The sequence below is a fragment of the Crocuta crocuta genome, unplaced genomic scaffold (genome assembly GCF_008692635.1).
Source record: "Crocuta crocuta isolate KB4526 unplaced genomic scaffold, BGI_CrCroc_1.0 scaffold619, whole genome shotgun sequence".
Classification (NCBI taxonomy): domain Eukaryota; kingdom Metazoa; phylum Chordata; class Mammalia; order Carnivora; family Hyaenidae; genus Crocuta; species Crocuta crocuta.
The window spans coordinates 1567677-1593779 of NW_027533395.1; the positions used below are offsets into that span (position 1 = coordinate 1567677).

General features: G+C 48.9%; 2 protein-coding genes across 5 annotated transcripts; both read left to right on the plus strand.

The window, feature by feature from the left end:
* Positions 1-201: 201 nt before the first annotated feature.
* Positions 202-14426, plus strand: PPRC1 (PPARG related coactivator 1). Of its 3 annotated transcripts, none has more exons than XM_077748328.1 (14): positions 203-391; positions 3957-4145; positions 4706-4852; positions 4972-5073; positions 5188-8080; positions 8402-8455; positions 9276-9333; positions 10111-10181; positions 11092-11812; positions 12930-13076; positions 13192-13258; positions 13377-13498; positions 13747-13898; positions 14172-14426. In XM_077748328.1, the coding sequence occupies exons 1-14, from the start codon at positions 239-241 to the stop codon at positions 14273-14275; spliced, it is 4980 nt and encodes a 1659-aa protein (XP_077604454.1). In that variant the 5' UTR covers positions 203-238; the 3' UTR covers positions 14276-14426. The 3 variants fall into 3 exon arrangements, with proteins under 3 accessions (XP_077604457.1, XP_077604454.1, XP_077604455.1); XM_077748329.1 differs by having other exon boundaries at positions 4972-5064; XM_077748331.1 differs by lacking the exons at positions 10111-10181; positions 11092-11812 and having other exon boundaries at positions 202-391.
* Positions 14427-16062: 1636 nt separating this feature from the next.
* On the plus strand, positions 16063-25755 carry NOLC1 (nucleolar and coiled-body phosphoprotein 1). Of its 2 annotated transcripts, none has more exons than XM_077748399.1 (13): positions 16063-16228; positions 18430-18485; positions 18597-18739; positions 18844-18971; positions 19668-19833; positions 21176-21294; positions 21412-21547; positions 22124-22252; positions 22442-22552; positions 22640-23284; positions 23464-23570; positions 23747-23839; positions 24017-25755. In XM_077748399.1, the coding sequence occupies exons 1-13, from the start codon at positions 16109-16111 to the stop codon at positions 24173-24175; spliced, it is 2112 nt and encodes a 703-aa protein (XP_077604525.1). In that variant the 5' UTR covers positions 16063-16108; the 3' UTR covers positions 24176-25755. The 2 variants fall into 2 exon arrangements, with proteins under 2 accessions (XP_077604525.1, XP_077604526.1); XM_077748400.1 differs by having other exon boundaries at positions 18600-18739.
* Positions 25756-26103: the final 348 nt, after the last annotated feature.

A 26103-nucleotide genomic window follows, 5' to 3' on the forward strand; every position in this document is an offset into this window, starting at 1 on the left:
TTAAGCATGACAGTGTATCTGTAGCACGTGCCCCTTAGGCTCCGCTTAAAGCAACTACTACTCCCAGGCTCCCTTGCGAGGCCAGGGCCCTCTTCCCAGGTGCGAGTGGGTCTTGCCGCAAGGTCTTTTGGGATCCGCAGTCTTGCAGTGTCTTCCGGGAATTGTAGTTCCTTTCCCACAATCTGCTGGGCGAGGCGGCGCCGGCGACCAGAGCTGCGCTGAGTGTTCAGGGGCCAAGATGGCGGCGCGCCGGGGACGGAGAGACGGAGTCGCGCCGTCTCCAAGTGGGGGCCCCGGACCCGACCCCGGCGGTGGAGTGCGCGGCAGCAGTCGGGGGAGTCGAAGCCAAGCGCCGTATGGGACTGTGGGCGCTGTGAGTGGCGGGGAGCAGGTGAGAGGCTGGCGGGCGGCCCACGGCTGGCAGCAAAGCAGCGTGTGCCGGGCGGTGACACGTGGACGCCACAGCAAAGGGAGGAAGCGCTCGGGAGGTGATGCGGGTTGCTGCGGGAGACAGGTTGGGCTGAATGGACCTGGGCTGTTTGCTGGAGAGATGCAGGCAGAGGCGGGGTCCCCATGGCCATTCCTTCGGAACGCTGGAGGGGCATAGCCATGGGTTGGAAACATGGCCCGTGGTGGTGGGGGGAGGTCAGGGATTCGGACTTGTTATCGTGGGTTAAGACCTTCCTCTAAGGATGTAGAGTGGGGGTGCCCCTAGCACCGCTCCGCAGTACCTTTTCGGAGCCACGTGGGATGAGGGGGGAGCAATTTTCCCGGGAGAACTTGTTGGCTTCCCCTCCCCCTCTAGGCGGCCCTGGCACCCACGTGGGTTGGGCTTCTGGTGGGGGGGTGGCCCGCGGGTCCACGTTGGGGCGGGGGGGGGATGGCCCCGGGGCTCCNAAGGTAGGGACTGCTAGAGTCAACTTTGCTCAGAGCCTTGGAGTAGTTTTTTTTTTCCCTCGTGCATTGGTCCACGGCGCCTCTCGACAGCGAATGGTGAAGGACTCTCCAGATGTTTGAGGAGTCAGTTCCCTGCGGATGTTAGAGTGCGCTGGCGAGGGTAGAAGGCTGAGGTCGAAGGGCTGTGAAGTAAGCTTGTGGCGACTTCTGTCTGACCGGCTTGTGGGTTGTGAGTCATGGACACTGGCGTTTTGGATGCTTGCGGATCGGCTTCATTCTTGATACAAGGGGCATTGCGAGTATTAATATATACATAGGATAAGCCTAGGTAAGGTAAAGAGAATCCTTTCTCCTCCCCTCACTTTTCTCCTCCGGCGTCTCTTTTGAGGAGGCGGCTAAGGCCTGCTTCTGTGAATTGACACGCAAAAAGTTGAGGTGGTCTTTGGAATTTTCCTGGGCATGGGGAAAGTTGTAGGCCATTTGAGAACTATTCACGACTAGTTGATGAGGGTAGTTTCCATCAGATTCTGTTGGCTTGGCTTTCAGTTCTCCATACTGAGAAAGTGTTATCTCACTCCTCAGCTGAGGGCTTCTTAAAAGTTCCCACCTAGAGTAGAGGTGGGCTGGACTCAGTCTGAACTGTTATCTCTCGAGCAATGAAGTTAAGCCCTTGAAAGCTTTAGGGTTTTTTTGTTTGGTTGGAGGTGGGAATTGGGCCTCAGGCTACCAGGTAATGTCAGTTCCTTCAGGGCTGTAGCTTGGGAGCTGCGCACCTTTTAGGGCAGAGGCAGGAAGGATCCATGATCCAGCTGTAATCCAAATTAGGTGGTCATTAGTGGTTGGAGAGGGTCTCATGGAGAAATTGTGTATATCTCTTCCCTCCCCTTTTCCCCTATCTTTTGAGGGGAGTCAACCATTTATTGAGATACTGTATTCAGACACAAGGGATGCTGTGGTAAACCACACATAGTCCTGTTCTCCAGGATCGTCCAGTCTTATCAAGATAGGCAATAAATAAATGGTAAGTGGCACGAAAGGAAAGTGCAGCATATTTGGGCTTATATAATCAGCAGCAGTAATCTATATTGTCGAGTCTCAATTTTAAGTTGAGGTGGGGAGGGAAGTTTTCATCAGAGGAAGTAGAATGAGAAGGCCTTTAAGTGGGAGAGAATATGGCTTATTGAAGAAACAGAGAAACCTTTATGGCTTATGCATAGAGAGAGGGGCACAGTAGTGAGAGAAGACACACTGGAGCAGAAAAGCCTACCTAGTAGGGAAGACCAGGACCCCTGTAAGCCATATTAAGGAGTTTAAACCGAATGCTAAGAGCAGTTAAGATGCTATTGGAAGGGTTTAGGAAGCATCTCAGAAAGTGATCAGATGTGCATTCTTAATAACTTGTAGTTGGTTTTGAACCCTGTAGGATAAGACTGGATGTGAGAAAGCCAGATGGGTTTCTCCGCTAGATGATCTTGGTAGTCTGGGAGTTGTGCTGTGTGAGGATTGAGGGATAGGTGCTGTCAGGTGAAGAGAGGGGTGTCTCTGACTAGGGCTCTAGTACCTGCCTGGTGGCTGGGTCAGGTACTTGGCAGGGCAAGTTGAGATGCAGCCTCCTTGCTCATCCAGGAAGAGTGTTTGCTGAGCCAGGTGCTATTCAGCTGCTGGTTGTAATTATAGGATTGTGAGGGCCTGGGAGGAGTTAGTGCCTAAAACCTGCCACCTTTCACTTCCTCTCTGGACTTGGTCTCCTAAAGTGTATCTAACCTTTCCTCTCTGGGCATTGGAACTCCTCAGCTTGGTTAGGGGGGTGGGTTTGGGGGTATAGTCACACCTGTTTTTTTGTTTGTTTCTGTTCTTCTGGGTTTTTTTTCTCTTGAAAGAGGTGCAGAGTTTCCCTTTGCTGGGGGTGGGGTGGGGTGGGGTGGGGAGATGGGTTTGTCCGTATTTGTTTCTGTTCTTCAGTCTTTCCATCATCTGTTTCCTATAGTGGAGATACCCCTGGCTTTGGCCTCTGGCCTTGCCAGTCTCATTCCATCTACTTCTGGCCCTGCCCACACCCACACTCTTGACAGGCCTGGGCGGGTGGCTCCCTGCCTGACAAGGCTGAAGATGTTGCTGGTTCCCAGGCAAGTGGTGGGGTGCGGCTTTTCCATGTACTGAATCAAGGAATCAGCTTTCTCTTCTTTTTTGCTCTCACATGGTAGGAGTAGGGAGGAGATTTTTCCTTTGGGACTACAGCATTGAGAAGTTGAGTGGCACACTGTAGGGCCTTCAAAATAAAAGTGTGAATTAAGTGTGAATCACAACTGTGTCTAAGACACGGTGCCAAGCATCATGAATAATCAGGAAGCATAAGAACAGTTTAAACCCTTCCAAGATCGAAGAAGGATATAGGCTAGTATGGGTACAAAGGGTTATTTGCCCCAAAGGAACTTAGAATCTAGTTTTAGTAATGATGTTAGGAACATGGTAGGGTGGAGAGGGGGCAAGGTGTGATTGCCAGAATAATGAGTGGTACAGAAACCTGAATGAATTCACGGCTGTGAGAAGAGATCACCATGCGTTGGAAGCCTGAGTTATCTTGAAGAAGGTAGGGTTTGAGCTAAGCAGAGAAGAGAGGCCTAAGCAGGATTTTTGAGAGAGGGAAGGTGGTTTCTGTAATTGCTTCCTTACTGACCACCTCTCTTTTGGTGTACCCCTCAGGTTGTCTGCCTTTACCACTGCCAGCACATGACTCTCTGAAAAATCCTGTTCTTCCTGATGTTTTTACTCCCTGGGTTTATAATCTTCTGTGGCTCCAACTGTTTCTGGATGGAGTCCAAACATTTTTTTGCCCAGAAGATCCATGAACACTGCCATCCTGACTGGGGCTTTGACTCGTGGGGTGTACTTCTCTCTGTCCGGCAAGTCCAGAGGTTTGCCTTTGGTGGGGCTCCCGCTAAGTCTGGGGCCATTGCTGGAGGCCTGGGCACCTGGTTGACAGAGCCTGTCACTCAGCTACCCTAGGTGCCCCCTGCTCTGCCGACTTTATGCCCTTCTGACTGCCCTGTTTGCCCCAGGTGCTGCTGCATGAGGAAGGGGATGATTCTGGTTTTGTCAGTCTGTCTCGGCTTGGTCCCTGTCTGAGGGACAAGGACCTGGAGATGGAGGAGCTGATACTGCAGGATGAGACACTGCTGGGGACCATGCAGAGCTACATGGATGCCTCCCTCATCTCCCTCATTGAAGATTTTGGGAGCCTTGGGGAGGTGAGCTGGGACTGGGTTTGGATGTCTTCAGGTGGGAGCTTTGCATTGGAGGCTATGACACAGTGGCTCTGCTTTCCCGGGATCTTGGCTCCCAGGTATCCAAACTGAGTCCTTGAACTGTGTTTTTTTTCTCCAGGAGGATTGGGCTACAAGCTGCCAGATTATGGCCCATGTGAACATGCCCTGGCAGGCTTGGACTGTGGTCCAAGGCCTTTCCCCTGCATGGGCCCCCAACTTACATGTCCAGGGGGTTCCCATCTCTGTTTTGAGTTCAATTCCAGCTTAGCCAAGGGTTGTCTGCTGAGCATCCCACATAGGGGTGGAGGGAGTAAGTGAAACATAAGCCTAAGTGTCAATTCTGACAGCCTCTGTTGGTATTAGAGAGGTGGGAGATGACAATGAATGAGATTAGAGCCCATGCCTTCTGGCACTCAGATCTCTCTCTCTGGCAAATGAGCTGAACTGAGCTTGGGAGACTTCTCTTGGCTTGCAGTCATTCTTAGTGGCCAGTAGATCATTAGGGATGATGGTAGGACCTTCCTTTTGTCTTTCTGGAGCAGAGCAGGTTGTCTCTGGAGGACCAGAATGAAGTGTCACTGCTCACAGCTCTGACAGAGATCTTGGACAATGCAGATTCCGAGAACCTGTCTCCGTTTGACAGCATTCCTGACTCAGAACTGCTTGTGTCACCTCGGGAGGGCTCCTCTGTGAGTGTGGGACCAGGGGAAGCGGGTGTGTGCTTGGTGCAAATGTTAGAACCATGACTGTGGGCCTATTCATATAGTTTTGAAGCACAAACTCATCTCAGTCCTTTTCTCCCTGTCAGCTGCACAAGCTGCTCACCCTGTCCCGGACACCTCCAGAACGTGACCTTATCACCCCAGTTGACCCACTGGGGCCCAGCACAGGCAGTAGTAGAGTGAGTGGGGTAAGCCTGACCTAGGGAGCCTCGGAGACTCCCAGGAGGGAGGAGTAAGTGGGGACAGGCCTGGAAAAATAAATCCTTGGCAAAAACGTCTGCAGCTTCTTTTCTTTTCTGCAGGTTGAGATGTCCCTCTCAGATCCCCCTTGGGACTTCTCCCCACCCTCCTTCTTAGAGACTTCCTCTCCTAAGCTTCCTAGCTGGAGGCCCCCAAGATCAAGAGCCCGCTGGGGCCAATCTCCTCCTCCCCAGCAGCGTAGCGATGGGGAAGAAGAGGAGGAGGTGGCCAGCTTTAGTGGCCAGATGCTTGCTGGGGAGCTCGACAACTCTGTGAGCAGTATTCCAGATTTCCCTATGCACCTGGCCTGCCCGGAGGAGGAAGATAAAACAGCAGCGGCAGAGATGACAGTGCAGGCAGCTGGCGATGAGAGCATCTCATCCTTGAGTGAGCTGGTGCGGGCCATGCATCCATACTGCTTGCCCAACCTCACGCACCTGACGTCACTCGAGGATGAACTTCAGGAGCAGCCGGATGATTTGACACTGCCTGAGGATTGTGTGGTGCTAGAGATTGTGGGCCAGGCAGCCGCAGCCGGCAATGACCTGGAGATCCCAGTTGTGGTACGGAAGATCCCTACTGGACCCCAGCCTGTGCTTCTGGATGACTCACTAGAGGCCAGTCCAGCTTTGAAGCTACTCATGCCTACACTAGAGTCAGAGACAGAGGCTGCTGTGCCCAAGGAAGACCTCTGCCCTCAGAAAGATAAGTTGTCAGTAGACTCAGAGGAAAAGCTGGAGTCAGTCTGCTTGTTAGAGCCCAAGGAGGTCATGGAACCAATGATGCCCAAGGAGTCTCAGAACCCACGGGCCAACACAATGCTGACTTCCCAGAGAGCTCGAAAGGGCAGGAGGAAGAAGAGCAAAGAGCAGCCAGCAGCCTGTACAGAAGGCTATGCCAGGAGGCTGAGGTCATCTTCTCGTGGCCAGTCTACTGTGGCTACAGAGGTAACCTCTCAGGCAGGAAACTTGCCTCAGGAGGAACTTAAAAGAGAGGTTGCGCCTCCACGTAGTAGAGGGAAACCCCGGGCTTGGGCTCGGGCCTGGGCAGCTGCCTTGGAGAAGCCGAGCTCTGGGAATGTGGAGGGTAGTGCTGGACAAGCTAGTGCTGCTAAAGAAGATCTTGTAGACCTTTATTCCAACCTGGTCGACAGCATCCAAGCCAACCCTGTTCCAACTCATCTCTCATTGGTTGACTCTGCTCAAGCCGACCCCATGCCACTTGACTCTGTTGAAACTGGTCCCACTGCAGTTAACCCTGTTCAAGCTGACCCTGTACCTGTTGATCCTGCATTGGCTGACTTTGCTTCAGCCAACTCAGAGCTGATTGAACCTCTCGCAGCTGACCCAGTCCTGGCTGACTCGGCAGAAACTGACCCTACAGTGGTTGTTCCCATCTCAGATGACTTGCCACCAGGTGACCCTGTCCCAGCCAACTCAGCACCAGTTGACTCTGTTCCCAGTGACTTGGCTCCAGTTGATCCTGTGCTAGTTAAGTCTAGGCCATCTGATCCCAGACGTGGTGCATTGTCCTCGGTCCAGGGGAGTCCAGCTCCCCAGCTCCTTCTGGAGTCAGAGTCTTTGGACCCTCTAAAGGCCATCCTCCCCGAAGTCCAGGAGGTTGTGGGTCCTTTGAAGGTAGAAAGGAGTACCAGTGCCACAACCCAGGAAGCCAGACCTCGGCCTCTTAGCCTATCAGAGTACCGGCGACGAAGGCAGCAGCGCCAAGCAGAGGCAGAAGAGAGGAGCCCCCAGCCACCAGCTGGGAAGTGGCCCAGTCTCCCAGAGACCCCCACAGGGCTGGCAGACATTCCTTGTCTTGTCATCCCACCAGCCCCAGCCAAGAAGACAACTCTGCAGAGAAGCCCTGAGGTTCCTCCTGAGGCTTGCTTTGTGCCTGTGGGTCCCAGCCCTGCTTCTCCTAGTCCTGAGCCACCTGCAAGCAAACCTGTGGCCTCAACTCCCACTGAACAGGTGCCATCCCAAGAGATGCCACTACCAGCAAGACCTCCACCTCCTACTGTGCAGACCATGCCCCCCACAATGCCTACTGCTTTGCCTTTCCCCCCAGGTGGGCTAGGCATGACCCCTATGATGCCTCTTCCCACAAGTGGGCAAGGGATCCCCAGTCTGCCTCCACCACCCTTGCAGCCTCCCAGTCTTCCGATGTCTATGGGACCAGTGCCACCTGATCCGTATACTCATTATGCTCCTGTGCCACCCTGGCCTTGTTATCCCCCTGTGTCCCCTTCTGGCTATCCTTGCCTGCCCCCCCCACCAACAGTGCCCCTAGTATCTGGTACTCCTGGCACTTATGCTGTGCCCCCCACTTGCAATGTGCCTTGGGTACCCCCTCCTGCCCCAGTCCCACCTTACAGCTCCAGCTGTGCCTATGGGCCCTTGGGATGGGGCCCAGGGCTACAACACCCCCCATTCTGGCCTGCTGTGCCACCACCTCCTTTGCCTCTGGCATCTATCGGGAGAGCTGCTCCACCCAAGGTGGAGCCCAGTGGCATCCCAGCTGGCCCTCCTGAAAGTGCACTTCCTGTGCCAGTGGCTCCTCCTCTCAGCCTTGGGTCAACTGGCCAGGGAGCTCTACAGATAGAGCCCACCAAGTTGGAAGTCAAGTCAGTGCCTGTGTCTCCTCATGTGAAACATAAGGTGTCCTCCCCAGTGCAAAGCCCCCAGAGTAAGGCTCCACCGTGTCTATCTGCTGAGAGTGTGGATGTTGAAGAGCCTGCATCAGAGAGGCTAAAGCCTGAGATCCAGGAGACCAGGCCAAGGGAGAAGCCCCCCTCTCCTGTTACCAAGACTGTTCCTATACCCACACCAAAGCAGCGCACTGCAACTAAGGTGCCTGCTGTCCACCCAGCCCGTCTAAGGAAACTCTCCTTCCTGCCTACCCCACGGACTCAAGGTCCTGAGGACGTGGTACAGGCTTTCATCAGTGAGATTGGTAAGTGCCACGTGGTTTAGTTGATGTGAAAGTCATGGGGGTTGGATGGGGAGTGTCCTCCAGAGAACATGATAAACCACCCTGATAGGACTTGTCTTTGTCAGATTTGTTTGGAGGGATCTTTGTTCTTTTTGGAGGGTTCTTGAAAGGCAGAGCTCTGGGTTTGTTTGATTCCTTCTGCTTTGGGTTGCTGTCTTGGTTTACTTAGTACAGTGGTTAAGGAGAGCATCAAGGGAGAAGTGAGATGATTTGGGAATTCCAGGACCTGGGCACTCAGTCGATAGGGGCTGGATTTCAATCCTGTGTTGTGTGCTTCCACAGGAATTGAGGCATCGGACCTGTCCAGTCTGCTGGAGCAGTTTGAGAAATCTGAAGGTGAGGACACCTGGGTAGCTATGCTGTAACCCCTTTTTATTGCTGCTTTATTTGGGCCCAGCCCTCTAGTTGCTTAGTTGGAAGGAAAGGAGCAGTGGAGGGGCAGTCTCAGTCCCAGAGAAGTAGTTTCAATCTGATTGCAAGGGGAAGACAAGATTCATGGACAATACAGCCTAAGCAGGGACAGGGTGGCAGTAAGCATGGCAAGAACCAGAAAGAGTAGATGGATGTCGAGGTCCCAGTGGATTGGGTTGGTTGGGGACATTTTTCTGGAGGGAATTAACTCTCAGGCTGGACCTTGAAATACAGGATATGTGTGTGATGAATAAAGGCAGAAGTATGAGGAGAGTTGTATGTTTGGAAGGCAGTGGATGGCTTAGCTTTCTCAGTCTATGTGTTATGGAAGATACTATGTCCTGTTCTCAAGGAGCTTATGGTCTAATAGGGGAGAAAAATTACATAAATGCCCCCTGAGTTAGTAACAGGTATCTATGATACAAGGAAAAATGTAATACGGTATAAGTGTAGAACCAGAATAGACCAAGAACAGGAAGTTGGGTCCTATAGAACCTTGAACGCCAGTTTTAGATGTTTGGATTCTCTATCTCAGATTCACTGGGGAATTAAAGGATATTTCTGAGCAGAAACATGATTAAAAATAGTACCTGGGCACCTACTAGAAGAGAATGGATCTTTCTGGGGAGTCCAGTGAAATTTGTACACAAAGTAGATTTTTCTTCTTTGGGCCTCAAACCCAGTCCTGTGCCTTCTCAATCTGGAACATCTGGTTGGCCTTTTAACTAATTTGGTTTCTTTGCAGCCAAAAAGGAGTGCCCTCCCCCGGCTCCTGCTGACAGCTTGGCTGTAGGAAACTCAGGGTGAGTATGGAGACATGAGCGAGTTACCCTACAGCTGTTGGTCAGCAGCCGGCCGGTGCTTCAGGATCGTCAACTGGATGCCTCTGTTACAGGACTTTTAGTCAGCGTTAGAGTCTTTCCCTGTTTCCCCATCCCCTACTCAGCTCATCACCACTGGGCACTGTCTTGAGTGGTAAGGTAGGAAGATGTGTACCATCCTCTGGCTGATTCCAGTCTGAGATTCCCAATGTCCTGGAGTTGCCTTTTATCTTCTGGCAGATGTGCCTTTGGGGATTTCTTTCCGTCTTTTAACTTAACAAGTGTTAAGTTTGCTCAACACTGGTGATGATATAAGATTGAGTGGGGTAAGATGTTTGTGGCTAGGGCTCTCCTGACTCCTTGGATGAGACACCGTTGGACCTCATTGTTCCTCAGTCTTCCAGCACTGAGAGGCGTTTTTTCATTTTTCATGTTCATGGTACCCTATCTTGTTCTGCCAAGCATGTGCCCATCTGTGTTGATTTTGGGTTGGTTTGAGCTAGGCAGGCAAGGCTCCTGGCTTAAATGAGATGGGGGGTATTTAAGGTCATAGCCAGCCTGCCTCCTAGAATTGGGCAGGGCTGAACTGAGACCAAACTACATTCAGTCACTAAAATCCCATTTGTGCTGGAGGAGAATGATAGGGGCAGTTTGTATATCCTGTTCTCTGCACACACCCCTCTCCCATTGCTTTATGAGGAAAACATATACAGGATGTTGAGGAGGCAATGAACCAGGCTTTCCCTTTTCCCCCGCCAGCAACGTTGACACTCCCCAGGAGAAGAGGCCCCTAGACCGGTTACAAGCCCCAGAACTGGCCAACGTGGCAGGTGGGTTCAGGGTGGGGAACTCTGCCTTTGATTAGTTTATGCACCAAATGTTTGTAGAGCCTGCCCTGCACCGGATGTGTGTAGTTGTTGGGAATACAGAGATCTGATCCTCATCCTTGAGGTTCTTACAGACCAGGGAGCAGATGTATAAACAAGCATGTGGAGTATCAGAGATTGAATGTTAAAGAAGCCTTTGTGGTTTATAGTGGGATCTGAAATGGGTCAGTCAGGGGAGGGTCGTATACAGACGGTGTAATCCCTGAGGCAGAGGTTTGAGAAGATCACCAATACCAATTAGGCAGATGTAGGGGATGGGACATTCTAGGGAGATGGAGCTGCTGCTGGAGAACTGAAGAAACAAAACCAGCCTGGTATGTTTTGGGGAATTATGAGTTGTTTGGTTTGGCTGGAGTGTAGTGGCTGATGAGGGTGGTGGGCAGAACCAAAGAGATAAAGATGGAGTGGTAAGTAGGAAGTCAGATGTTGGGAACTTTGAATGCTGTGTTAAGCTGCTTGGACTTTATCTTTGCATTGAAGAAGGAATTGGTTTTGGGGTGCTCCCTCTAACAGGAATGTAGAAGAGAGGTGGATGGGCATTAAGCCCCAAGTTGGAGATCATTGGAAGGTGATTACAGGAGTCCAGGCAGATGCAGCNGATCACTCACTAGGTCTGGGCAGTGAGAGGCTGAGGGGTTCAAGAGGATGCTAGGTGTCTGGGTTTCTATTGCTTGGTCCCTAAGATGGGGACTTGGGGGAAGGAATAGTTGCAATATTAGGAAAAGTTGGGCTGTTGACCTTTGTTGGTGTACCTTGTGACAGGAGGTGGGGGTCTCTGGAGCCTATATACGCAGTGTTTGGAAGTGTAGAATCGGATCTCATCCTGCTATCTCCATCCTCCCTCCCCTCACAGGGCTCACCCCACCAGCCACCCCTCCCCACCAATTATGGAAGCCCCTGGCTGCTGTTTCACTGCTGGCCAAAGCCAAATCTCCTAAGTCCACCGCCCAGGAGGGAACCCTGAAGCCTGAAGGAGTTACAGAGGCCAAACATCCAGCTGCAGCCCGCCTCCAAGAAGGGGTCCATGGCCCTAGTCCAGTCCATGTGGGCTCTGGGGACCATGACTATTGTGTCCGGAGCAGGACTCCCCCCAAAAAGACGCCTGCCTTAGTCATTCCAGAGATGGGCTCCCGATGGAACGTCAAACGCCATCAGGACATCACCATCAAACCTGTCTTGTCCCTGGGCCCGGCCGCCCCCCTTCCCCCACGCACAGCTGCCTCCCAGGAGCCACTTGATCACAGGACTAGCAGTGAGCAGACAGATCCCCCAGCAACTTGCCTTCCCCCATCCGCTTTGCTCTCCCCTGAGGCCTCACCTTGCCGGAATGACATGAACACTAGGACTCCCCCTGAGCCCTCAGCTAAGCAGCGGTCAGTGCGCTGTTACCGGAAAGCCTGCAGGTCAGCCAGCCCCCCAAGCCGGGGCTGGCAGGGCTGCCGTGGCCGCAGCAGCCATTCTGTCAGCTCTGGGTCCAACCGGACCAGCGAAGCATCCTCCTCATCCTCATCGTCGTCTTCCTCATCCCGGTCCCGGTCCAGGTCCCTCTCCCCCCCACACAAGAGGTGGCGAAGGTGAGCTCTGATGGCCTGTTAGGTCCTCTTCATTTAGGAAGTCCATGGGCTCTCCTCTGGTTTACTTAGAAGAAAGCTTTTGCGCATTGAGCTTGATATTTTCAGGCATTAAGGCTTCTACTTCTGTCCTTGGCCTTTGTCTTCTCCCTCTTTCCTGGATTGTTGAAGGAGGCAAGCTGTGAGAAGATAGCTTCTGTACCCTGTTTGAGTTTGGGGCATCCCTGAGGTCTCCTGCTTCCTTGACCCCTGCCTTGGGGAGATGATTAGGGTTGGATATTGCCCCAAGTTTGATCCTTCACATACTTTATCAGTTCCTCACTTCTGCTCTTTTCTTGTGGGATGTCAGAAGGTGGGATAGTAGGTTATTAATGGCAGTTCTTCTAATCATCTTTCAGGAAAGAGTCGGGGCAGTTCCTTTCATTGTCACTGTGGCCTCATATTTCCTGGCAATACCTTTTTCTCAGTTAAAGACTCAGATTTTCTTAATCCGTGAATAATTCTTGGTTTTTGAGCCAGAATGACCTCTCTTTTTTTTAATGTTTATTCATATTTTGAGAGAGAGGGAGACACAGAATCCAAAGCAGGCTCCAGGCTCTGAGCTGTCAGCACAGAGCCCCCATGTGGGGCTCGAACTCACGAACTGTGAAATCATGACCTGGCCGAAGTGGGATGTTTAACCAACTGAGCCACCCAGGCGCCCCTGAGCCAGAATGACCTCTTTAGAAATGACCTCTACTACAGAGGTATGCACTGCTATGAGACATGTTAGGGGAGCAGGAACCCAGAGACCCAGGCCTGGCACACCCGGCTAGGCCTAGGGCTCAGCCCTTTATTCCTGAGTCTCCATTTATTTTTCTGACTTGTTAAACATTTTTGTTTTTAATTGCATAATTGAAAATGACTATGATCTATGTGAGAACACTCTAAAACATTCCATATACGCCTGAAGTTCACGAGGGCCTCAGCTTGGTTATCTGTGGAGTTCTAGATCTCTTTTCCTCTGTTTTGCCTTTGGTCCTGAGCTTCCTAACAGGAAGGCAAGGCTGGGGCCAAGGTGAGATAAGTAGAATATAACTGTACCACTCCCAGCATTCCTGTGTGCCCTTTTATTCTCCAGGTCCAGTTGCAGTTCCTCTGGACGTTCCCGAAGATGCTCTTCCTCTTCTTCCTCCTCATCGTCCTCATCGTCCTCATCTTCGTCATCTAGTTCCCGAAGCCGGTCCCGCTCCCCATCCCCCCGACGGAGAAGTGACAGGAGGCGGCGGTGAGTATATCATTAGGGAGTCAGTGCATCTGGTATGCAAATCCTAGATTTGAGGGTTCTGAGACTTGAGTTGTCTAATGTCTGGGGGACTGATGGCATCTTCTTCTCACGTCAGGTACAGCTCTTATCGTTCACATGACCATTACCAAAGGCAGAGAGTGCTGCAGAAGGAGCGTGCAATAGTGAGTAGAGGAATAGGTCTTGGGAGAATGGGGCTTGCCCCTGAGCCATGAGGTTGGAGAGCCTTCTGCAGCAGTGGCCCTGGCTCATGGGGTGTCAATTTTCCTTGTCCCAATGTAGGAGGAGAGAAGAGTGGTCTTCATTGGGAAGATACCTGGCCGCATGACTCGGTCAGAACTGAAACAGAGGTTCTCTGTTTTCGGAGAGATTGAGGAGTGCACTATCCACTTCCGTGTCCAAGGGTAAGGTTGGATCCTTAGGTCAGAATGTCCTTTCCACTCCATTGTATACCTTGATGTTGCTTAGTCTTTCCCCTTTCCACTGGTGTGTTAGGAAATGTAGGATGACACCTTCACTCCTAGTCAGAGGGTTGGCCGTTTGGGGAATGAGAAGAACTACCCCAGTCTCTCTCTCTACCCTGGAAATTATCTCTTCTCCATGGCAAATACCCAAATAGCCATCCCAGCCTCTGCCTCACGTTCCTCACCAGTGACAACTACGGCTTCGTCACTTACCGCTATGCTGAAGAGGCATTTGCAGCCATCGAGAGCGGCCACAAGCTGAGGCAGGCAGATGAGCAGCCCTTTGATCTCTGCTTTGGGGGCCGCAGGCAGTTCTGCAAGCGAAGCTATTCTGATCTTGGTGAGTGGAGGAGACCCTGAGGCTTTGGTATACTGGATATCGCCCCCAGAAGGGTTCCCAGCCTTTTGAGAGTGGAGCTAGGTAGACTGGTCTCTGTGTGACACACAAAGGGGGTGGGATGAGAGGAGAAATGGGGGCTCTTTAGTCTTTTTTACTTAAAACCAGGGTGATGTCATTTGATCCATTATTGGGGTGGGTGGAGGCTGGCCATTTGAGGACCCTGTGATTGGGAAGTGTTGTCAGAGACCTTGATGTCTGTCTCTATTTTTATAGACTCCAACCGGGAAGACTTTGACCCTGCTCCTGTAAAGAGCAAATTTGATTCTCTTGACTTTGACACATTGTTGAAACAGGCCCAGAAGAACCTCAGGAGGTAACCCTGGGCCCTTCTCCCCCTTCCCTTTTTCTTTGGAGGTGTCCAACCTCCTCCACCCCCTCCCCCAATTTAGGGGAGAGAGCTGCTAGTGAGGAGATGACTGTTTTATAAAGAAATGGAAAAAAGTGAAATAAAAAATGTGTTAAATCAGATTTTTAAAGGGTTGTTTTTTTATAACAGGCATTGAAACAGGTTAATGCATTCCTATGTTAAGATGGGGCTGAGGGGTTCCCCTGTGTTTGGAAGTTCTAAGGCACTATGCAGACCAATAAACACAAATAGAGAGAATTCCCAAGTGTTCTTGTGCTTCTTTTGATGGCTCTAGTGCCAGACATACTCACTTTTCCAATCTGAATACAATCAGGGACATGATTGCTTCCATTTAGTTCCTAGGACCCCTCTATGGTTCAATGCAAAATCCTATTGGACTTGAAACTTGGCTCCTCAGGTTGTGTTGTCCATGAAATCAGTCTTCTAGGGTAGTGTTTCTCAAACTTTAAAATGGTTCTCTTCAGAATGTAGATTCCGACCTCTGGGGTGGAGCCTGAGATTCTGCATTTCAAACAAAGGGATGCTGATGCTGCAGTCTCTAGAAAGGGATTTAACCATCAAGAACCTAGAGGAAGTTCACACTTGTTCTGAATTAAGGTTCTCTAGATTGAAGCTTATGTGTACATGTACCATGTTAGCTTGAGCACAACGCTTTATACACAGGAACTACTCAGAAGAATGCATGCCTGTGGATAGACCTGGGAAAGGGGGAGATGTAGGAGCTCTATCTGGGAGAGTGGCTGTTTTGAGAAAAGTAAAGGAGACGTGTGTCCCCTGAGAAAGTGGGTCCTTACCCTTCCTGAGGTGTATTAATGGGAAGTAGTCAAAGGGTGGTGGGTAGGTAAAGGGATTGATGTCTGCTAATGAGAACTGTAATGTGATAAAACTTGTAATTAACTTGGCAGGCCTGGGCATTGGCTTTTGAATATCATGACAGAGGCATTTGGGAGGGTTTTCTAGTTCTCCCACAGGGAGAGTTCAGGTGTGAACTGTGACTCGAGGTAGAAGGATTATTTACAGGATTACAGATTTGAAGAGATTGCTGCTGCTCTATTATTCAGGGTTGGCCACAATGGCTTTACACTTCATGGAGCTGACCTAATGCTGAATGAATATGCAAGGGAGGAAGGGGTGGTCTCATGGGCAAATCATGATTGAAGGAGGGGCATTTTTGGGGAATCGACCCTTTGTTGCCATGGATAACCTGAAGGATCCTCTGCATTGGAGGTGGGAGTATAGGGACTGGGGTCGTATCTAACAAAGGGCCTCTTCTGGGTGGTGGTGGCAGGGAAGATGAAGGTGGGAATCTTCTGGCCCTGTGAAGGGGAGTGGTTGGGAGATCCTGTGACCCGAGTCTAGAGATTCCTAGAACCGCTCAAGCCAGCGGGTTCACTACTCTGCAATGCGAATCCCAGCTGCGGCTCCGGAAACCGCAGCTCTGGAAAAAAAGTGGCTCTAGCAGAGCGCGGGAAGGCTGGAGTTTTCCCGCCACTGTCGAAGGCGGGACACGTGACGTCAGGGCTCCGCCTTCACAAAGTGGCTGACGGAGGGCTCCGCCCTTACCAAGATGGCGACACTTGCGGCACCGGAAGGAACTTAGAGATTTCGCCTTGATCCTGCCTCCAAAGTGGAGGCGGAACTGCCCTGTGGGGAGTGCCTGCCCCTTCCGCTGTGCTCCCGCGCCGTGCGATGACGTCATAACGGGCCCGCCCTCGTTCTGCCGGGTTCCTGAGTTCCTGACTTGTGCACGTCGGCAACGGTAGTGACGCGTATTGCCCGGAGGATGGCGGACGCTGGCTTGCGCCGCGTGGTTCCCAGCGACCTGTATCCGCTCGTGCTCGGCTTTTTGCGCGATAACCAGCTCTCGGAGGTGGCCAATAAATTCGCCAAGGCAACAGGCGCTGTGAGTGTGGGCTTGGGGTAAAGGCTGGGGTGGGTTGGCCACAGGACATCGGGCCTTGACAGGTTCAGGTTTCTGGGTACGGAGGTCTCTGGAGTCGGCCAGTCCTGTGTCTGCGGGGCCTTTGTGCTGAGCGCCGAGAGCCTTAGAGTCTCCGCATCTGGTCTCCCATGAGGTCTCAATATATAGCGCAGAGTCTTGTTGCTTTTTTTTTTTCCTGGTGAGCGGTGCAACGACAGCAGCGTGGGATCCTCGTGGCCCAGGTCACGTGGCTGGCGGAGTGCGGCCAGGAGGGAGCGTGGTGTCCCACCGGAGGCATTGGGGGCTCTTGGTTTGGTTTTTCCTTTGCGTTTTACGCTGGCTGTGCAAAGCGTGACTTAACCTTAACTCTCAGTCGAATTTGCCCGGGACTCAAAGATAAAATTGCTTTATAAATGAAGGATGGGAATTTTCGTTAGTAAAGAAGAAAGTGAATGAAAGTAGAGGCATGGTTCTGGTTTAAGGTATATTGAAGCAGAACTGAGCATCAAAGCCCTACCAAGCAGTGGTCTTGGATCTTCGACTTCTGGAATCAAACACATTGGATTTAGGATCAGGCTCTATCACTTTTTAAGATGTATAACCCGAGCAGCTTGCCCAGCCTCTCTGAGTCTGTTGCTATTCCTATGAGGGATGTCGTCATCCATTTTGTAGGATTTTTGTGCATTTCAGTAACATGATAAATACAAAGTGACAATCTCTCTCTGCCTGGTGCTCAGGAAGCATCAGTGAGTGAAAGCCGTTACCATAGTTGTAGTGATTTTAGTATGTTCCAAACACAAGTAAAGAGAAGATGGCTAGGGAGGTAAAAGGTTTGGAATCCCCCTTTCAAGAAGAGCAAACATGAGAGAGTAGAGTGTAGTCTCTGATAGTCTTCTTAGGGCTTGACAAAGAAGGTAAGTTCCTTTGTTGGCAGAATCAGGCTGCACAAGAACAGAATCAAATCAGCTTCAGAAATGACTTTTTTAAGCTGGGACAGCCTGCCATGTGATCTCCTACAATTGCTTTCATATTGGAACTTTTTTTTTAATCTTTTTTTTTTTTTTTTTTAATGTTTCTTTTGAGAGAGAGTGCAAGAGTGTGGGGCAGGGGCAGAGAGAGAGGGGAAGGCTCAGAATCTGAAGCAAGCTCCAGGCTCTGAGCTGTCAGCACATAGCCCGAGCAGGGCTCAGATTCACCAGACAGCGAGATCATGACCTGAGTCGAAGTCTGATACTTAACTGACTGAGCCACCCAGGCGCCCCTCATATTGGAGCAGTTTTTTAATTGACTGTTTGGGAGGCTGCAGAAAGTGTTTCCACAAGGGGCTGGATGGAACTGGGCCTTTGAGAATCAGGATTCTTTATGTGACAAAAACTAATGTTTGTGGATGACTTACTAAGTGCTAGATGGTGTTTCCAGATACTAAGTCCTTTGTATATGTTGTTTCTAATCTTCTAAACAATTTAATAAGATGTATAGTATTATCTTCATGTTATAGTGAAGAAAACAGTCTCAGATTAAGTAACTTGCTCAGGGTCACACAGTTATAACAGATAGAGGTGAGTTTCATATCTGTACTTGTCTAACGCTGAGCCTATACTTTTATTGGTACTATAAGGCTTTGCCATTTTTTTTTTTGCATTAACTAATAATCTATATTAGTGTAAGTAATAGGTGAATGTAATTTTGGTTTTTTTTGCATTAACTAATAATCTATGTTAGTGTAATTAATAGGTGAATGTAATTTTGTTTTTAGTATGTAACTTAGCTTTTTAATCAATTTTGGAGGCTGTGGTATTATAAACAACATTGCAGCAAACACCTTGTATTAATGTTTGTATTCTTGTTTCATGGGTAAAGATAAACTTGTAGGCAATGCATTGCTAGAACAAAGGGAATGCACATTTTCTTAAGGGCTTTGGTAAATAGGACTGACTGGGGATAGATGGTGCCATAAACTATAGAGGTAGCCCAAGCTTTTGATGTCAAAAATTGGGAAGTACACAAGCAGGCTATTGTTCTCCTCATTTAAGCAAGTAGAAGTCTTCCAACGATGTAACATTTACACCAAATATAGCAGGCATAAAACAGGTTACTTTTAATAAGAATAAAATAAAATCTAATTTCTCCTAGAACAGCCAGGATAAAATTTTCTTATTGAGCTTTCTTTTTTTCTTTTCTAGACTCAACAGGATGCCAATGCCTCTTCCCTCTTGGACATCTACAGCTTCTGGCTCAAGTAAGTCTTCCCTGTACTACTGTGACTATTTTTCCCCCAAGGGGTTGTGCTGTGTTCCTTGGTGTGGGAAGGTCCTGAGCCCTCAAAAGTTATTAGCCTCATCTACTTCAGCAGGTCCACCAAGGCCCCAAAGCGGAAGTTACAGGCGAATGGACCAGTAGCGAAGAAGGCTAAGAAGACGACTTCATCCAGTGACAGCAGTGAGGACAGCAGTGAGGAGGAAGAATCCCAAGGGCCTCCAGCTAAGAAAGCTGGTAAGGATGGGCAGGTAGTTGGGGTTAGTGGTCCCTGAGAAAGGGATTTGTAGCCTCCCAGTACAACATGGCTGATGCTCATTGGGGTCTGTGCTTTTGTTCAGTTGTACCTGCCAAGCGGGCCAGTCTACCTCAGCATCCTGGAAAGGCTTCAGCTAAAGCAGCAGAGAGCAGCAGCAGTGAAGAATCCAGTGATGAGGAGGAGGAGGACAAGAAGAAAAAGCCTGTTCAGGTTTGCAACTTTGGGAAGGAAAGAGGTTGCTTAAAGAATTAGAAAGAAGAAACCTGAAATCCTGGCTTCTAGCTTGGAACCAAGGGATGGCAGTGGTGTGTAACAAGTGACCACGGAGAAGAAAATCTGAGGACTTTAGAGACATGATAGAAGTATGAAGTTTGGAAAGGATATGTGAGGTTGAAGTTGCGCTCTGCGTCTAGAAGAACCCATTCTGTTTCCCAGGTGGTATTGGGTTTCTCTGGGACACTAAGACTCCCAAGAGTAAGAGCATGTTTTATAGGTAGGTTTTGGGAGCTCTAAGCAGAGAATGGCAGGGACAGGGCTAATATTTTTGTTTCTTATGAAGAGTTTGGTGCTCTTTTCAGATGGTTGCTTGCTTGCTTGCTTTCTCTCTGTCTCTCTCTCCCCCCCTCCCTTTCTCCCTCTTTTTTTTTTCTTCCTGTGTTTCTGTCTTTCTCTAAGTAAACTCTACACACTACATACACATGGTGCTCCAACCCATGACCCCAAGATCAAGAGTTGCATGCTCTACCAACTAAGCCAGCCAGGCACTCCCAGATGCTATTTTGCTTAACTTTGCCTTGCTTTTACTGTTCTACTAGCCTCTAAAAAATAGGCTGGTTTCTAACTTAGGATGTCCTTTGGGTACCCAGAAGCTCTTGCTGAGTCTCCTTATTGTGTGTTTTCTCACAGAAGGGAATTAAGCCCCAACCCAAGGCAGTCAAAGCTCCTCCTAAGAAGGCCAAGAGCTCTGATTCTGATTCAGACTCAAGCTCAGAGGATGAGGCACCAAAGAACCAGAAGCCGAAGACAACACCTGTGGCAGCTAAGGCTCAGGCTAAAGCCTCAGCCAAATCAGGTACTATTTCTGTTCCAAGAGTCCAGGCTGGGGAACAGGTTGCTGTGGGGACTGGTATTAAAATTGCTCATTCAGGAGGTGCCTGGGTGGCTCAGTTGGCTAAGTGTCTGGCTTCAGCTCAGGTTATGACTTCCTGGTTCAGGAGTTTGAACCCCACATTGGGCTCACTGCTGTCAGCATGAGCTTCAGATCCTCTGTTACCCCGTTCTCTGTGTGTCTCTCCCTTGCTTGCGCTCCCTGTCTTTCTCAAAAATAAATAAACATTTAAAAAAAATTGTTCATTCAGCACAGGGGTGAAATGGTACCGAACTAGAGGTATTGATTAGTGTCTTTTTTTTTTAAAGAAGCTTTTTTTTTTTTTAAATAAGTGAAGATTACATAATTAGGGGTTAGATATTAGAGATAAACTGCAGTAAGGAAAACTTCTTAAAAATGATAGCCGTTTACCGTTCTTGTCAATTTCATAGATGATTTATATTCTCACAAGTCCTGTCCTATTATGGCCACTTATATTTCTATCCTTTGTCCTTTTCAGTACCATTATGCTTCCTGTGGAATTTCTCCATAGGGCATGTGAGAAACTTCTGTAGTTCTCTTGTGATGACAAGTTATGATTTACAGGAGCTTCTCTGAATGGAAGTTGGAATGAAAGATCTAGAGCATATTTGAATGACTTACAGTATATCATTAGCTTAAAGATAGTTTTATTCTTGAAATTAGTCAGGAAAGTCATCCTTTGATAGTCAGCCATGGCAGTCTCCGTCATGCCTGCTCTAAAGGCAAGAGGATTGATAGACTCCTACGTTCTGAGCTACAGGTTTCTATGGTCCTTTTTTTAAATTTTCTTTTTAACTTTTTATTTCTTTATGAGAGCAAGAGAGAGACAGCGTGAGCAGGGGAAGGTCAGAAAGAGAGGGAGATACAGAATCTGAAGAAGGCTCCAGGCTCTGAGCTAGCTGTCAGCACAGAGCCTGATGCGGGGCCTGAACCCACTAACTGTGAGATCATGACCTGAGCCGAAGTCGGATGCTTAACTGACTGAGCCACCCAGGTCCCCCTTCTATGGTCCTTTATAGGCTTGATACTTTTTTTTTTTTTTAATTTTATTTATTTCTAGGAGATAGAGAGACAGCGTGAGCAGGGGAGGGTCAGAGAGAGAGGGAGTCACAGACTGAAACAGGCTCCAGGCTCCGAGCTGGCAGTCAGCACAGAGCCCGACGCGGGGCTCGAACCCACGAACCGCGAGATCATGACCTAAGCGAAAGTCGGACGCTTAACCGACTAAGCCACCCAGGCGCCCCTAGGCTTGATACTTTTTACACTTTTTTTTTTTCCTTCTTAGGTCCACCAGCTCGAGTGGCATCTAAAATAGCCAATGGCAAAGCAGCCAGCAGTGAGAGCAGCAGCAGCAGCAGCAGCGATGACTCAGAGGAGGAGGAGACAGCAGCCATACCTAAGAAGGTTCGGCCGTAACTTCTACTAGAGGACCAGGGACGGGTTGGGGGTTTCTCCATTTCCTGCCAAGATTGGTTGGACCAGCATTTTCCTTTGGTAATTGATTTTCTCTGTATAATGCAGACTGTACCTAAAAAACAAGTTGTGGCCAAGGCCCCAGTGAAAGCAGCAGCCACCCCTACCCAAAAGAGCTCCAGCAGCGAGGACTCCTCGAGTGAGGAGGAGGAGGAGCAGAAAAAACCCATAAAGAAAAAACCAGGTGGGGCACCTGGGTGGCACAGTCGGTTAAGTGTCCAACTTCAGCTCAGGTCATGATCTCGTGGTTCGTGGGTTCGAACATCTCATCAGGCTCTGTGCTGACAGCCAGCTCAGAGCCTGGAGTTTGCTTCAGATTCTGTGTCTCCCTCTCTCTCTGACCCTTCCCTGCTCACGCTGTCTCTCTCTCTCTCTCTCAAGTAATAAAAAATAAAACAATTTAAAAAAGTTATTTGAAAAAAAAAGAAAGAAAAAACCAGGTGACTGGACAGGGGGATTCAAGCTGCATGATTGTGACCAGATCCAGTACAGAAGGATCTCTGCAGTCACCACATGGACTTTGCTGTAGAACTGCTTGACACGAGGACAGCCAGCTTTTCCTAGAGAAATCTGCATTGCCTTTTATAATCAAGATGCAGAAATGATGTCGTCATCTCTGCCATATTCTTTTGGTTAGAAATGACTCACTAATTCTAGTCCACACTCAAAGAAGGGGAATTAAGCTCCATTTCTAGAAGGGGACAGTATTAAGGAATTTTTATATGTATATTAAAACCATGACATTGTTTTTCTTAAACAGGTCCCTATAGTTCAGTCCCCCCGCCTTCTGCTGCCCCATCCAAGAAGTCCCTGGGAACCCAGGCTCCCAAGAAAGCTGCAGAGAAGAAAGAGCCTGTGGAGAGTAGTGAGGACAGCAGTGATGAGTCTGGTGAGTTCCCCACCTGTGGAGAATGGGTCTGGGAAGCTACATGAAAAATATAGAAGACAGAAATACTTCTGTCTCTTTTGCTTTTCGCTGAAGCAAGACAGGGCTGTGTGGACCTTTGCATCTTTCTTTTTATTGCTTTTGGTTGGGTTGGTATGCTGGTCCCAATCTAATGCCATAGGTTTTCTTCAGATTCGAGTTCTGAGGAAGAAAAGAAACCCCCAGCTAAGACAGTCATCTCTAAAGCAATCAATAAACCAGCTCCAGCAAAGAAGGCATCAGAGAGCTCTTCAGACAGCTCAGGTGAAGCATATGGAGGCCCTCAGGGCAGTGGGCACTCCAGGGGCTCCCTTCGGTCTGACTTCTGTTTATTCTATCTTCTCTGTCTAGACTCTGACAGTTCTGAGGATGAAGCTCCTGCCAAGCCAGGTGGTACCACCAAGAATCTCCTAAGTAAGCCAGCTGCCACTCCCAAGCAACCTGCAGCTAAACTGGCCACAACTCCCAAGCAAGCTGCAGGCACTGTCCAGAAGCCTCTGACCAGAAAGGCTGATAGCAGCTCCAGTGAGGAGGAGAGCAGTTCGAGTGAAGAGGAGAAGACGAAGAAGACCGTGGCCACCCCCAAGTCCAAGGCGACAGCCAAAGCAGCTCCATCTGTGCCTGCCAAACAGGCCTCCCAGGGTGGTGGGGACAGCAGCTCTGATTCAGACAGCTCTAGCAGTGAGGAAGAGAAGGAAGAGAAGATGTCAAAATCCCCAGTTAAAAAGAAGACACAGAAGGCAGCCGAAGTGGTAGTCTTTTCCAAGCCAGCTGCCGCAAAGAAAGCAAAGGCCGAGAGCAGCAGTTCTTCCTCTGATGATTCTAGTGAGGAAGAGGAGGAGGAAGAAAAGCCTAAGGGCAAAGGTACTATAAGACCACAAGCACTGAAGACCAATGGGACCTCTGCACTGACTACCCAGAATGGAAAAGCAGACAAGGACAGCAATGAGGGAGAAGAAGAAAAGAAAAAGACAATAGTAGCGGTTTCTAAGCCAGGTCTGTATCCAAAGAATCTGCCTCCTGAGTTTGGCCCCCCAAATGGGGTGGGATATACTCTTGGAGGATGGGGCAGGGAGAGGAGACTCATAATTAGGTTTCCAGTTGTATGTACTGAGTGTGTGGGAACTTGGGAGGAGGAACAGCAGACAGGTCTCCTGAGTCTGGCTGTCTTGTAGGTTCAGGAAAGAAGCGGAAGCAGAATGAGGCTGCCAAGGAGACAGAGACTCCTCAGGCCAAGAAGATAAAGCCCCAAACTCCCAACACATTTCCAAAAAGGAAGAAAGTAAGTTATCATATCTCTTTCTCAGGAGCCAGCTTTTAAAGACTGGAAAGAAAAATCTGGGATCATCTTGACAGCTCTCTGCCTGGCCTGCCATAAATGTACCTGTGTGTAGCTCAGGAGGGCTTTTCGGTTATATGACCACTTTGTTTTTAATTTCTTACTTCATTCTTTTCCAGGGAGAAAAAAGGGCATCATCCCCATTCCGAAGGATCAGGGAGGAGGAAATTGAGGTAGATGCTCGAGTGGCAGACAACTCCTTTGATGCCAAGGTGAGTGGGGTGCAGGTGTTGGCTATTCTTGAGGGGAATGGGTAGAAGAGAGGATAGCTTTTTGGTTTAGGTTGGTTGGAAGCTCTCTGGGTTCAGGTTGCCTTGAGCAAAGAGAAAAAAGTAACAGGGCCTTGGTATTGTCCTTCTGTGTATTAACCACCTCTCTCTGCTTACCAGCGGGGTGCAGCTGGAGACTGGGGGGAGCGAGCCAATCAGGTTCTGAAGTTCACCAAAGGCAAATCCTTTCGGCATGAGAAAACCAAGAAGAAGCGTGGCAGCTACCGGGGAGGCTCCATCTCTGTCCAGGTCAATTCCATTAAGTTTGACAGCGAATGACCTGGGGCTGTTTGTGGCGAAGCAGGGTGATGATTGGAGACCACTTGCTTTCCCCAGTGGACCTGGGAACTGTCAGCTCTCTTAAGGAAGGATCTTGGTGAGGACAGCAGTTTAGAATAGGTCCGAAGACTTTGCGTTGTAACATCCTCTCTGGTCCTTTTCTGTGTTCCGTAGTTTTGTACAGATTTGTGTTTGAGTGTTGAGTAGTAAGGACAACATAAGGTGAGTGTTCTCCTTTAAGAAAAAGGAAAATTTTAGTTGTCATTCTCTTCTCCCTGTTCTGCGGAAGTCCTCATACTGAGAAGTTTGTATATTTTATATTAAATCATTTTCTATAGATTTTTGTTGTGATTTTCAGAGGTGGGTTCCCACAGATAAAAGCTATTGCCTAAAACATAGTAAAGGTCACATGTATGAGTTTTTATAATTGGAGAATTCTGCCTATGTGAGTGCATGGGTCTACAGTTCATCCGTCCTACCCTTCAGCGCTCCAGGAAGGGGCAGTTAAGAATGGCTAACGTCTGTGTTTGGTAAGCATGCACTGTGTTCTTCATCCCTGTTATGGGGTCTAGGACCTATGTTTTCAGTGAGTATGGACTTAACTACTTTTTGGGGTAAAATTCACTTTTGTTGCAGACGCAGTTCTGTTGTAGTATGAATGCTGTGGGGTTAGTCTGATAATTTTGTTTTCTGTAATTTTAACATTACCTAATGTTTGCAGTACTTGTTTAGTTTTTTAATTTGAAAACATAAAACTTTTCTATTGTTCAAAGACTTTTTTTGATGATCCTTAGTAGTACTGAGTTGAGGACTGTGTCTTGGCTTTTACATTTTACAGAACAAAATGATAATTAATTTAATCTGAAAAGTACATATCGTTTGGTATTTCTGTCTTGGTAACAGTGGTGACACAAAATTGGGTTCATTAACTCCTACATGGTTGGAATGTGATCAAGGAAAGGAAAGAGTAAAAATTGTAATTAAAAACCTCAATCTTCAGTAGGAATTAGGTTACATTAGTGAGGTCAGTTTATAGGTAATCTGTGTGTGTGTAATGGAGATGGGCTAAACCTTTATACAGCATATTACATGGTAAAACCTGAGTGGGGTGGGGTTAGGTAAGCATCCTAACAAGATTATTGTCTTGTAGTTGGAACATAGGAGCAATTGATGTGCCCCTTTCAGAACCTTAACTGTCAGTAACAGTGGAGAAAATGGTAAAAACCAGTGAGCAGAGAGAAGACTCCGAGCCCAAGCTAGCTGATGGTTAAGCTGTTGGAGATGACTGTGTATTAGCCAGAGCAGGATGGGGAGGGGAGAGGCAACAGCAGATTAGAGTCTGAGCTGTTTCTGTGGTGGGAAAGTGTGCCCTTGCTTAATGGATGAGCAAGGTGTAGGTTTTAAAGTTAGCCTCCCCTTGTTTGGATTCCACACTTGCCAAGTAACTTGATAATAACGTGGTTTTCCCAAAAGCCTCTAGGAAGAACACGCACTGTTCATGCTGACATAGGTACATCAGTCTGCATGGTAAAAGTTACACATCTTACTACAAAATAATAAACTGGCTGGTTTATAATGTGTCTTGGGAGTTTCTTTATTGAGTTCAAAGCCCTCCCACCTATTCCAACCGGAACAACTTGTGTGCCAGTTAGAGGGCTGGAATCAAGACCTCTGAGTTCACTGTAGTGAACACTTCTTGGCAGTGACTTTTCTTGTTGACTTCTTGGCCATACCTTATGTCCTGGTGCCTTTTCCAGGCAATAGTTCAGGCTGTGCATAGTCTAAATTGGAGGTTGGCAAAATGGCCTATGGGTGATTTCAGCCCATGGCTTGTTTTTGTAATGCTTAGGTGCTAAGAATGGTTTTTCCATTTTATAAGTGCTTGAAAGACTATGTGACTGACTTTATGTGGCCCATAAAACCTACGG